Source organism: Euphorbia lathyris, chromosome 6 (assembly GCF_963576675.1).
Source record: "Euphorbia lathyris chromosome 6, ddEupLath1.1, whole genome shotgun sequence".
Lineage (NCBI taxonomy): Eukaryota > Viridiplantae > Streptophyta > Magnoliopsida > Malpighiales > Euphorbiaceae > Euphorbia > Euphorbia lathyris.
The window spans coordinates 34794415-34807235 of NC_088915.1; the positions used below are offsets into that span (position 1 = coordinate 34794415).

The window sequence follows — 12821 nt, forward strand, 5'->3', positions numbered from 1 at the left end:
TAAATCTAAGTTTATTACGATGCAATCTTAAGATGCTCTGAATCTACATCCTAAGATTCTACAAAACTAGATCTGACGGTACTATTAAATCTAAGTTTATTACGATGCAATCTTAAGATGCTCTGAATCTACATCCTAAGATTCTACAAAACTAGATCTGACGATGAATACCAAAATTTATTTAATCATTAAAGTGCATGTGAACACTACCAATATTGTTATAAGAGGTAATATCAAGACTGGTCTTGGGCATACGCCAGGAGTGTAACCGTCTCTTGCCCGGGGTAAAAAAGGAGTCCAATTGTTTGTTACTATGTATATATAGTAAATTCTTTTATCGAGAATATAGTTATAATACCAATTCAGATCTAAAAAATGATCAAATGACGTGATATTTTAAATACATTTTTTTAAATTAAAGGTCTCTTATTTCTTATTTCACCAGCACTCAAATATGCTAACTCCAAAATTAGACTTTCAACTTGAAATAAAAAAAGATGATGAAATCGAATTTCTGTGACACATCATATATGAGAGCAATTCTACAAGTGCTTTGCTGTTTTGAAAATCAAAATTTCCATAAAAAGATGAAAATGCAAAGAACAATCACAAATAAGTTTGAATACATAAACCACAGCACAGCAGTTTATCTGTCAAAGTCCCTCTGTTCCCTAATAACATAACATAACATAGAAAATCACTTACCGCCTTCCGAAAATCTCTTCTGGAGGATCATAAACATGTTTTTCAGGAAAAAGTTCTTCATAATCTTGTTTGACTCTATTCCTCAAAAGCGGATGTGGTAAGAGTCCCTTCAACAAAATTCTAAAGGGTAATTCGTCAGGTGGATCGGGTGACTTCTTCATGTCCTCGTATATATTCATGGCATCACCTGGAGATCCATCCCTCAAAAAACCCCTTATGATTTCAGAGTACATTTGAGAATCTGGGAATATATTCTCATTTCTCATTGCTTCCCAAAGCTTCATTGCATCCTCCATTCTTCCACTTCTTGTTAACGCAATCACCAAGTCCTTGTACAGATACACATCAGGCTCATACCAGTTTTGCTTTTGCATCACTTCAAACATCTGAACATTGTTTTATGTGTTGTCCATAAAACAGATCAATTAGTCTCACACTAATACATAATCCATAGAACAAACCTAAAACCCGAACATTATAACCCTTGGATTTTGTATTTTACTAACATAATATCCGTTTTTACTGTAGATCAAGATGACCACTCTAAGCAAATTTCATTCTTGAAGTTTTTATTTTTGGGTTTTGAGATATTTTTGTGTTGTTGGTCAAGAGAGAGAAAGCTTTGAACATGATGATTCCAAAAATAAAAAATGCTGGTTCTTGGAAAATTTTCTATGCTGATGTTATCAATCAGTAAAATGGTTACTATGCTAGTAAAGTGAAAATTCAGGGCCATAATGAAAGTTAATAAAGCCTATTTGAAGAATCATTCTTCTTCTTGTTCGTTATTTGAAGCATTATGTCAAACACCATATGAGCAGTAATAAATCATGCTACTTCTACACATCCATAAAGCTAAAGCACACCCAGTTACACCATTTTAACAAAAAAAAACATGCTATATTACCAAAAACAAAAGAAAAAAAGCTTAATAGTTAAATCAATTTAATCACCTTTGTGGCCAAATAGACCTCCTCTTGGCGCTCAAGCTCAGTGAGAACAGCAATCATGTCCAATTTTAACAGCCTTAAAACATGCGTTTTTATAAACTTGGAAAGCTTCGATTCGTCATCTTTAAACCTCTTTAATCCCTGAATTACAAAAAGGGCTTCTTTTCCTATTAACTTCTTGCCTCTCCACAGGGGTCCTCTCGGCCTCCCATCGTGATATTGCCTCGACCCGAATAAGAAATTATTGGGTAATGCAGCCAAGTCTGAGGTTGGTAGATGAAGATCAGAAGGTAATGGAGTCCCAACTGATGGTTTATTCGTCAAGTTAAGAAGAAGAGAAGTACTGAATTTTGAGATTTTTAATTTTGAAAAAGCGCGAAGAGCCATTAATTTAGGGTAGAGAAATCTGGGTGTTGTCAAAATAAGGGGTTTTCCATGGACGGAGAAGGAGATTAATTGCTATTTTCTGCTGTGCGCTTGAAATTGGAAAATTATAACATTCCTTCCATATATCTTTAGTTCAGGAGGAGACTGTATGGTCTTGGGCTTTCATCAAACAATGTTGGGCTCTTCTATTTTCTAGATCTTCTTCCATAACAATATTCTACCATTTCTTTTATCTATAAATAGAAATCAAATACATAAGTCTTAAAAAAAATATTATATAATAACTATCTTAGGAAAAATATTGAGATGATTTGATGTACTCCATTAGTTTTTCAAAATATTGAGATGATTTGATGTACTCTAATAGTTTTTCATTTGGAGGTAAAATACCATCAACAGTTAAGACTAATTTTATCCTTAACGTCATGAATGATATTATTATAATTATAACATTTACCGAATTAGGTCAATTTTAACATAATGTTTGAAAATTGGGTCAAATTCCCAATCATTATTAACAAAAGCACTACACAAATTCATGATTTTGCTATCTTCCACTCCACATGTGCATCATATTGTCACTCATTAATAACTGATCAAAGACACATATATATCCGTGATTTTTTAAAAAGTATCTCGTGTTCTATACTAAATCGAAGACGTGTCCACACTATCTTTTTTTTCACGTCAGTGCAAGTGTCTTTGATTTGCTACCGATAACATGACACATATGTAGAGAAGAGATAGCAAAATTCATAACTGGGTAAAGTATAATTAGTTAAAGGTAAATTTAGGGTCTATTTGGTTTACCTACTGTTTGTTGTTGTTGTTTATATTTTGCTGCTACGGTTTGTTGTTTGCTATTGGAAAAGACTGATTCTTCAAAAAGCAGGTATTCCCTGCTTTTATAAAAACCTATTTTTCAGTTATAAAAGGCAAACAAGAGATATCTAATCAAATACCTAAAACTCTTCTTTTTATATTGAAAAGACAAACAAAAGAAGAAAAAGTAGTAACCAAACACCCCCTTAGTCCAACTTGCAATCATTATGGATATAATTATATAATTTATAACGTTACTGATAAAAATTGTTGCACGAAAACGGAAACTAAAACGAAAACTGAAACGAAAACGGATACTGGGAAACAGAATTTCTGAAAAACATAGGAAATGGAAAAGTGGGGGAAACGTGTAAATATTAAAAATATAGAGGCATATTTATAATTATTAAAAATGTAATAATACATTAAAAAAAACAAGATTGAAGAACAAGAGAAAGAAAGTCCAACCTCAATCGAAATTACATGAGAAAGAAATATGGGTAAGTTCTTTAAATTGAAGGATACATGAATAAATTATCTCTCAAATAAGAAGTTTCAATTTTCGTAATCTTATATTGAATAGAAATTGGAAAATAGAAAGTTTGAATTTTCAAAATTTTAATCGAAATAGGCAGGGAAAATCATTTAAAAATTGAGAGACGCGTTTCATATTTTGGGCACTTAAGGAGACGTGTCCGGAAACGTTTGATATCAGTTTCCGAGAGTTTCCATTTTCCACATCTACTGGAAACGGAAAAACGCATGGCATGAAGAGTTTTCGTACATCATAGCCTACGAGAGATTCCAACACTTCCACTAACACCAATGGTTATACTTGACGATAAAATTGTAAGAGAGGAAACAGGCTTGCAGCTAAGCTACTTGTACAATGGACTGGAGGAACAACTACAGAGGCTACCTGGGAATTTTCTTATGAGTGATAGCGCGGCGCCTAGTGTGAGCTTTTCTTACGACGATTAAATGTGTATTGCAATGAATGTACTATGAATATGGATGTGATCTTTTAAATGTTCTTAACTCTACTAGACGCTACGACTACTTAGGGGCAAGTGTACCCCGTCGTATCAAGTAATAATCCGGTTAAGACCGGGTATCGAATCCACGGGATTTATAACTGCAAGTATTAGACGACTCAGTTTTATACGTTATCTAAGCGGTGGATACTTTGGGTTGGTGTGAGACACAACTACAAACTACTCCTAACCTATTGATGACACAGATTTATGTAATGGAAAACTCCACGGAGTGATATGGGTGACGATAAGTTATAAATATAATATGCAATAAATCCGAATATATTCGATTGACGATTTACTCTTGCAAAGACGACTACGTGTAGTTCGACCGACCCGTGAAGTACTTAGACTACGTGGTTCCTAGTCAAGGCGTGTCTAATGCTGGGGATCAGAAACTAGGGCCCGTAAGTTCCGTGGCTTGTCAATTCCTACGGTTTCCGGTTTGTCACTTCCGGTAAGGCAACACCTATATGAATCCCTAAAGATAGCCCGAATGGCGTCGGAAATCGCGTTCCCCTACACAATAGTCAATTACGAGTATCAAAACAAGTAATAAACATCAACACGTATATAGAAACGGAAATTGCAAATCACGTATTATAAATATGGAAAGCATAAATGAGGAATACAACCAAGCCTAGTACATAGGAAGAGTGCAAGCTAATTAGCAAGCGAAGAGGGAAGAATCGGCCCTCGGAACTAGCCAACCGGACTCAAGGCCGTCTCTTAGGACTTGGAGGTGGAACTCTCGAGCTTGGTGACGAACGATGGAGCGGAATGTTGATGGAACGCCGGAATAACCGAACAAGCTTTCGAGGTGGGAGAGTTTTATTACATAAACTAAATCTATACTACAAAATTACACAACAACTATCTAAAAGAAGCAAAATGTAGCTATGTACAAGGTGTATATGGTAGAGGGTAGAAGGTGATGTGTGTAGAAGGTGTCTAAATGAGTGCTAGTCACTCTTATTTATACATCAAGCTAGGGGTAGAATTGTAACTTCACAAGGTACAAGTATGGAGCAACATTATTTGGTGCAGAAATCCCATGATACGCCCCGCGTAAGTGCCCATTCCGTCAGAAATCTCCTGCATGTGGACCAATTCCGTTAGAAGCTGAAGTACGCCCCGCGTGTTTGAGTCTCTGAAGTTTTATTGCTTGAATTGGAGCTTTTACGCCGTGCGTAGCTGAAGTACGCCCCGCGTATGGAGAGTTGACTCCGGGAGACAATGCAGTCCGACTTTCAGGATTAGGCCAATTATTGCCGACATGTGTCATACGCCCCGCGTATGTTGAGTCAGTTCCACATGGCTCCTGTGGATAAGGCAATTATTGATGACACCATGTTTCACGCCCCGCGTAAGGGATGATACGCCCCGTGTATGGAGTGGATTTTTGCTCCTTTCTCGTACCTGAAATACAAATCTTGCGAGCCGAGTTAGCTTGACGTTTTATTTTCTAATATTTATCAAAAATAAGGAAAATTAACCGAAAGTAAGGAATTTATTTTTATTTTGTTATTTTATTAAAACACTCTATTTTTGTAATTAAACTTATTTATTTCTTCTAAAATTAAACCGTAAATCACGCTAAAAGATAGGGACGAAACGCCCCTATCAATGAGCTGCAAAAGCGGTTTTCAGAATCAGACCTTGAGACAAGATCTTAAGGGGAATGAAATGATACGTAAGAATTCAACTTTGATTTTCAATTTTGTGTTTTGTTAATTGAAGTTAGCGGTTTGCTGTTTTTTGTCATTTCCTTTAAGTTGTTATTGTTAGTTCTTGAGAGAGTAAGAATGACACATGCGTGTGCTCATTCCTTTTCTAAACGACTATTTAGCCTCGAGCAGTGTGCTTAGTAGTTATCAATGAAAATATGAAGCATTTTTCCTCTCAATTAGTTTCTCATCTCTTCTTCCTCCTTTCTATTAATGTTATGAAAACCGGACTGGACCGGTCAGTTCGACCGCTTCAAGCGCGAACCGGTCAGGTCTTCGATCTGGTTGATACTGGTTCTTAATATGTTCAATGAATCAGACTGAACCGTTTGAACTGGCCGGATCAACCATGAACCGGTCGGGTTGAGCGGTTTGGTCCGGTTAGCTAGTCACACATGTTTAATTTAAAAAAAAATATGTTGTTGGTGGGATTTGAATCTAGGCTCTTAGAGACCACTAAATACATCTTATCACCAAACTAGCTTTCAACTTGTGATTAATAACAACACTATATACTTATCTATTATGCTGATACTTAAAATTTAAAATTTTATTTAGTATTAATTTTTTTATATATTTTGATAAATATTATTAAAAACTTAATTAATCTTTGAAATATAAACAAAGTTAATTTAGCATTTAAATTTTAAATATACATAAAATAAAATTTTAAACTCTTAATAAATTTTATAATTTAAATGAAATTAAAAAAAAAATATATTATTTATAATGTCATCCGGTTCAACCAATCCGAATCAACCAGTTGAACCAATTGACCCTTGACTCAGTTGTCAATCCGATTCGATGTCTGGTCCGGTTTTTAAAACATGGCTTTCTATTGAATTTACCCTTTATCACTATTTTTGACAATTTTGGAAAAAATCTTTGGAAATAATGTTAGCTTTAAACCCCATAATTATGGGAAGAATCAATGAACCAATTTGGAGTTATCTATATTTCTTTCAAATCAAAATTATCGAGTTTTCTTAGAGCATCTCCAACCGTCATCAAATAAGGGTTGGAAATGCTATTTTGGTGGTAGTTGCTTCTCCAACCACCGCAAATCCCCACACCCAAATGACATGGAGATCACATATCAATCAAATTTGGTTGATTTTAATTTCCACCAATATTTAAATATAAATAAAAATTATGTTTATTGTTTTGAAGAGATTTAAATTATGGTTTATAAATTAGTTAATGTTAGATAAATATTATTTAAGGGTTTTTTTTCTATTTAGATTTTGTACTTAAATATTATTTGACTAACTTGTCACGAAATTGAACTATATACAATTATTAGAATAAATTTAAATAATTATTTAAAATTACTCCCTCCAGGCTCCATTCCATTATATAAGTCATTCGAAGGTATTTCACACAAATTAAGAAATATATTGGTTAACTAAATTTTTTTTTCTCTCATGTCACTATTGGGCAATAAGTATTGGAATATTAAAAAGCACATATACCAATACAAAAAATAATGGGTTAAGGTGCAAAAATACCCCTAACGTTTTGGGCTAGGAGCAATTTTACCCCTAACGTCTAAAATGGTGCAATTTTACCCCTAACGTTGGAAGCCAAGAGCAATTTTACCCCTAACGTTGATAAATTGGGTCAATTTCAGACACTATTATAAAACACAGAAATTTTTATTCATTATTTTGCACCAATTGCATAACAATTCGTTCTAAAAAAAGAATTTCATGTTTTTTATAATTTAATAATAGAATTTGAGATTAATATTTATAAATTCGGTGGATTTTTTGAATTTTTTTTTGTCTAATCCGTACAAAAAGACAGTATATTTTTTTATTTTTTTCACATCCTAACAAATGTTTGTGATTTGTTACTCATAAAATGACACATGTATGAAGTGTAGATAACAAGATTCATGACCGAGAAGAAAGTTTGATGAATTATTTCTCAAATTGACCCAATTTATTAACGTTAGGGGTAAAATTGCTCTTGGTTTCCAACGTTAGGGGTAAAATTGCACCATTTTAGACGTTAGGGGTAAAATTGCTCCTAACTCAAAACGTTAGGGGTATTTTTGCACCTTAACCCAAAAATAATTCTCTCTCATGTCACTATTGGATAATAAGCATTGGAATCCTAGAATGACTTATATTTAGAGAAAAAACTAATTTGCTAGAATGATCTATATAATGGAATGGAGGGAGTAAATAACACTGTTTAACAGATTAATTACAGACTTTTGAAAAGTAAAAAGAGGGAGAGAAATTTTTGTTTAACAAAATTGACGACATTAGGTGAAAATCCTTTATTTGTTAGGGAATTTTTTTTTTTTTGAATTAACCCTTTTTCTAACAACATTATACACTAAACTTAGAACATTTGGCCACATTATACCCAAAATCCATTGAGTTCGACCGAATTTCATTACCGTACTTCAACTGGTGCAATCATCACATCTTTCAATAAATATTAGTATCAAATTCTTTATCCCAAAAAAAAATAAAATCAATATCCTTACTCAAAATGACATGATTAAACAAAAAATCAAACAATTCGTTTCCTAAATAGATATAACACATTATGGATTAATTTGATGCAGCAAATTGGTCTTGATTCCAATTTCATTTGCACCATTATTAGGAAAACAAGGCATTCAGTTTCTTCTAAACCAATATCAGCATAGCTCCAATAGTCAGAATGACCTGGCCCTCTTGTAAATCAATTGAATAGCAATGGTCAATATTCAAGATTTGAATTTGGATTTCCATCCATTATCGAAAAATTGTAAGAAATATTTGAGCATATAAAAACTTTTCAGAAGATGCAGCACTTCTGCTTACAGGTAAAGCAATTTCAACTAGTCACATCCAGCAAAAACAACTTACAATAATCTAGTAACGCAGAATAGCTGATCATTTACCCCTGATTTTTATATTAAGATTCCAGCTAAGCTTTCCCTCTGGCAATGGAATAGACTTCGGAAAGAATAGTTTCACATGATGTTCTCCAAAAGTGGTCAAAGGTGATGGAAGATTAATATTTTCCGGCTCGATATGCACATTAAGTTGCCTTGCCACCTGAAAATACATGTATAGAGCTCACCGAGATTTAAATGAAAGCATATGTACAGGTATAGAAAGCAAGAGAAGCTCAGGAGTTTAAGGATGCATTCTTCCTAACAAAATTATTATTACATAAATGCCTCAAAGACTTGTAATTTTTACTTCACAAGAAAGTCAGATGATGACTAGCTGTAAAATGCCATTTACTGTATGTTTCTAAGTAAGAACAAAAAACCAAAGTGGATTAGGGATCCTCTCAAGTTCAAAATGGACATAAGAGATGTTGACAATCTCTACCATTTTAATGCAAAATAAATGGTTGAGATTTAATTTTAAAATTTAAGAGTTAACTAATGATTTGCATTGGATGACTGAGATTTATCGAGCATGACCTATCATTTGAAAAGATCCAAATTCTAAGTTCAATTCAAGAACACAACATAATGCAATCTAAACACGAGACATAATAAACATACATCTCTAACTTCTAACTATCATATCAATCTAAAATTAGAAAAATCATGGAATGCCCTGCACTGCATTAAAGCCAATACCCATAAAAATTTGGGACAGCCATATTCTGCAATATTAACTAATTACCGAAGCTTTTCTTTCGCAAGCAACTTTGCAACATTCATCTCTCAATTTAGAGGAATAAAGAAAATTTTGACACCATCTTTAGGAAATTGTCCAGAGAAAGATCAAGATATGCTATACCTCTTTCACTATAGTATCAGTGGTTACAGGTGAGAGAATTTCTATTGGCTCGTCTTTTGTAGCACGTGCTCGAAATTTCTGAGTGTTGATGCCTGCTCTAATTGTCTGTAAGGCACCAATAAATCATCAAATGTTTCATAGAGACCAATAGACCAATAGATTGTGTAAAGACGGAACAAACAGTATTCAAGAATAAAATCAGTAAGAAAGAACCAAGACTTCAAAGACAGAATAATACCAGCTGAGAATTAATCAAGCGTTTTGCTGCTTTCTCATATTCTTTTCTCTTATCTTCAGCTGTCTCCTTGACCACTTTAACCTCTTCCTCTTCCCCATGTGGGTAAATCTGATGCAAAAGAAGTCAAGGGCCTATAACTAATGCCTACCTATCACATGCCAAAAGAATTTGTATTTCCATTTATAAAGTCAAACTCCATTGAAAGATCAATGCTGAAGTCCATTAGCAAACTAATTCACCAAGACTGCACATGTTTATTTTATATTGCATCAAAATTAAAATTTGAGAAAACCTTTTGCTGCTCCCTGATGAGATGAGTAAACTTGTCAATGTTAGGGACAGCAAGCAATTTAGGCATCAGGTGGTTGCGAAAATACCCAGGAGCAACCTTCACTGTTTGACCAGCTTTTCCAAGCTTCTCTATGCTCTGCAAGTGTTTGAAATTAATAACAATAGTTAATACAAATGCTCCTTACAAATATATCACAATAGCAATATACTTGTACCAATCTCCAATCGACCAATCAATCCAAGACTAAATATTTTTAACTCACAGTTGTAAGAACAACTTCTAACTTTCTGTATCGAACCCCTTGGCAAGCATGAAGAAGTGGGTGAACAGTACCATGAGATCTCTTAAGATTAGTTTCTCTCACAATGTGCTGCAAGGCATTTCTGCCATGCTGAAAATACACCATTATCACAATTATACCTGTTACATAAAAAAATTCCCATTACTATCCATTCAATAAACTAATAGAAATCTGAAACAATGTTTGGAGGTTTATTACGCTAACGTTCCTGAAACAGATCAGTTGACTGCCTGTTATTGTACCTGGAAGTTGAGAATGATACAGAAGCTTTAAAATCCAACTTTTTGCAATATCATTAATTATATCAAACAAGAGGTATCCTACCAAGAACGACCTAAGAAGCTAATTAAGAATATCGAGCAATCTATACCTACAATTTAATCAAAAACCCTAAAATCAAAACCTTACCTCTCTATCTCTCTTCCCCAACTTCCGGCGGCGACGAACGGCGGCAGCAGCAAGCAGGTTCTTGAATTGAACCGCGGCAGCAGCAACCTCTCCTCTCTCAGCAGCAAATCGCGAATGTGGAGGAGATGGAGGCCAAAAGTAAAATTGCTGCACACAACACAGTTCTTAATTAAATGAAGGGTAATTATGTAATTTCCACAAAAATTAAAAAAAAAACCTAATATACAACTAAAACCACGTCGTAGAACTAAAAAAAAAAAAAGCTCAATACATCATTTGCCCCCTAAACTTGTCAAAAAGTTTGACTGACCACCTGAATTTTCAAAGTATCTCAATAGCCCCTCAACTTGCATAAAATATTGAGTTAGCCTCCTAAACTTGCGCAAAATGTAATCAATTGATCAGTCGGTTGCAAAAAGAAAGTAAGTTAAATACGGAAGATGTATTGCATGTATCTTAAAAAAAAGTTAAACGACCAAGATCGGGGTATGCGGTTCTAATATTAGAGAAAATAAGTAATAACCAATATTATCAAAACCGGACAGACATCAAACCGGATTGGTGAATGGATCACGAATCACTTGGTCGGACTGGATGGCTCGGATTAGTCGAACCAGATGACGTAATAAATAATATTTATATATATTATATATATATAATTAATTTAAAATTATTTTTATACATTATATATATCCAAAATAATTATAAACAACTTTTGATTTGTTATTTTTTATTAATTTGAGTCTTAAATATATAACGAATAAATTAAGTTCAGAATAAATTGAAATATATGTTATCGTCATGATTTATTGCATTTTCCGTACTTAATTAATACGTTTTTGGTGATATTTTGATAAGTTTTAATAATGGTTTTTGTATATTTTCTTTATTTTATGTATCTAAGTCATTTTGTGTGTTTTTCAAGCACTTTTGCAAGGTTTTCGGCACAAATAACCAAATTCAGTACTTAAGACGAGAACTCGGGAGTAAAATGGAGTGAAAAAATGAGTTTTTAGTGATTTTTCGTATGCATCTCGTCAAGATGGAGCTAGCAGTAATACAGGTCTAATTGTTCACACTATGACAGATTTGACACATTTTCGTATTTTCATCGTATCTCCCTCATACAGACTCGGATTGAGGAGACTCAAAATGCATTGGAAAGCTAAGAGAAAGATGTAAAAATGACTAATAATAATCATCTCCAAATTCGAAGTGTAACAGGCCCAGAAATTATCCAAAGTTGATGAACATGTTCAAGCCTATGATTCATTTCCTACCTTTACTCATTTCAACTCCTAATGTAACACCCTGGTCCAATACCATGTAGATATTGTCCGCTCTGGCCCAATTCCAACACATTGGGCCTTACGGCTTTAAAACACGTCTGCATGTATTGGATTCACATCTTACTAATAAGCCCCAATCACTCCCTCTCCATTTCCGATGTGGGATTCAGTTCATTCCTGTCCCCATCGCCATCCCTTAGGGCCGCTCCTTGCTCAGGCCTTCTACCCCGGCGCCACCCACTCCGGACCGGGTCGTTACACCTAAAATGTCAAAGTCTTCCACTACCCTCTTTAAAGCTGAGTATGGAAGATTAAGAAGTTATGGGACATAAGGAGACTTGGTCTTTGGAAATATTTGTGTCATTTTACTATAAAATGAGACATTGGGAGCCATTTGAAGACACACCAAGCTTAGGCTAAATTTCTCCCTCTATAATGTTATTTTGCCGATTTTTCTCTTTCAAGATTAGTTGTATTTGTTGTTGTGATTGTTGTTGTTGTGCTCAAGTTGTTGTTTGTGCAAAAGTTCATCCAATAAAAGTAAGTTTTAAGTTACCGAAGAAGTTCGTTCGACAATCGTCATTACGATTTCTTCTAAACTTCAATCTCTTTTATTACTATGAACTCCATTATCTATCTTTCTAAGGTGTGTTTTAATCTACTTATGGGCTAAAACCCTCTTAACTAAGACTAAAAGCGGATCTTAAGCTTAATTATGTGGTAATTACGTTTAACCTATTTAAGCTATTTTTATCCTTTTTGAGAACTAACTTATGATTCTTAATGCTTGTAGGTGATGAGCCCAATTGCTACTTGAATATAATTAATCATTTATATTGACCGTGATTAAATTGATTAATCAAAATTCATAAGTTGGATCTAATGACCATTTAGTGTGGCTTATTGG

General features: G+C 33.9%; 2 protein-coding genes across 4 annotated transcripts; both read right to left on the bottom strand.

The window, feature by feature from the left end:
- Nucleotides 1-482: 482 nt before the first annotated feature.
- On the bottom strand, nucleotides 483-2147 carry LOC136232920 (protein THYLAKOID ASSEMBLY 8-like, chloroplastic). The gene is made up of 2 exons (XM_066022402.1): nucleotides 1659-2147; nucleotides 483-1091 (listed from the first exon to the last, which is right to left on the bottom strand). Exons 1-2 carry the CDS (start codon nucleotides 2040-2042, stop codon nucleotides 702-704), a joined length of 774 nt encoding a protein of 257 aa, XP_065878474.1. The 5' UTR covers nucleotides 2043-2147; the 3' UTR covers nucleotides 483-701.
- A 6202-nt stretch (nucleotides 2148-8349) lies between these two features.
- LOC136231817 (uncharacterized) lies at nucleotides 8350-10768 on the bottom strand. 3 transcript variants are annotated; one of them, XM_066020784.1, is made up of 7 exons: nucleotides 10626-10768; nucleotides 10425-10459; nucleotides 10179-10335; nucleotides 9917-10051; nucleotides 9625-9732; nucleotides 9387-9491; nucleotides 8350-8684 (listed from the first exon to the last, which is right to left on the bottom strand). In XM_066020784.1, the coding sequence occupies exons 3-7, from the start codon at nucleotides 10320-10322 to the stop codon at nucleotides 8520-8522; spliced, it is 657 nt and encodes a 218-aa protein (XP_065876856.1). In that variant the 5' UTR covers nucleotides 10323-10335; nucleotides 10425-10459; nucleotides 10626-10768; the 3' UTR covers nucleotides 8350-8519. The 3 variants fall into 3 exon arrangements, with proteins under 3 accessions (XP_065876856.1, XP_065876855.1, XP_065876857.1); XM_066020783.1 differs by having other exon boundaries at nucleotides 10179-10336; nucleotides 10416-10459; XM_066020785.1 differs by lacking the exon at nucleotides 10425-10459 and having other exon boundaries at nucleotides 10179-10336.
- Between the last annotated feature and the right edge of the window lie 2053 nt (nucleotides 10769-12821).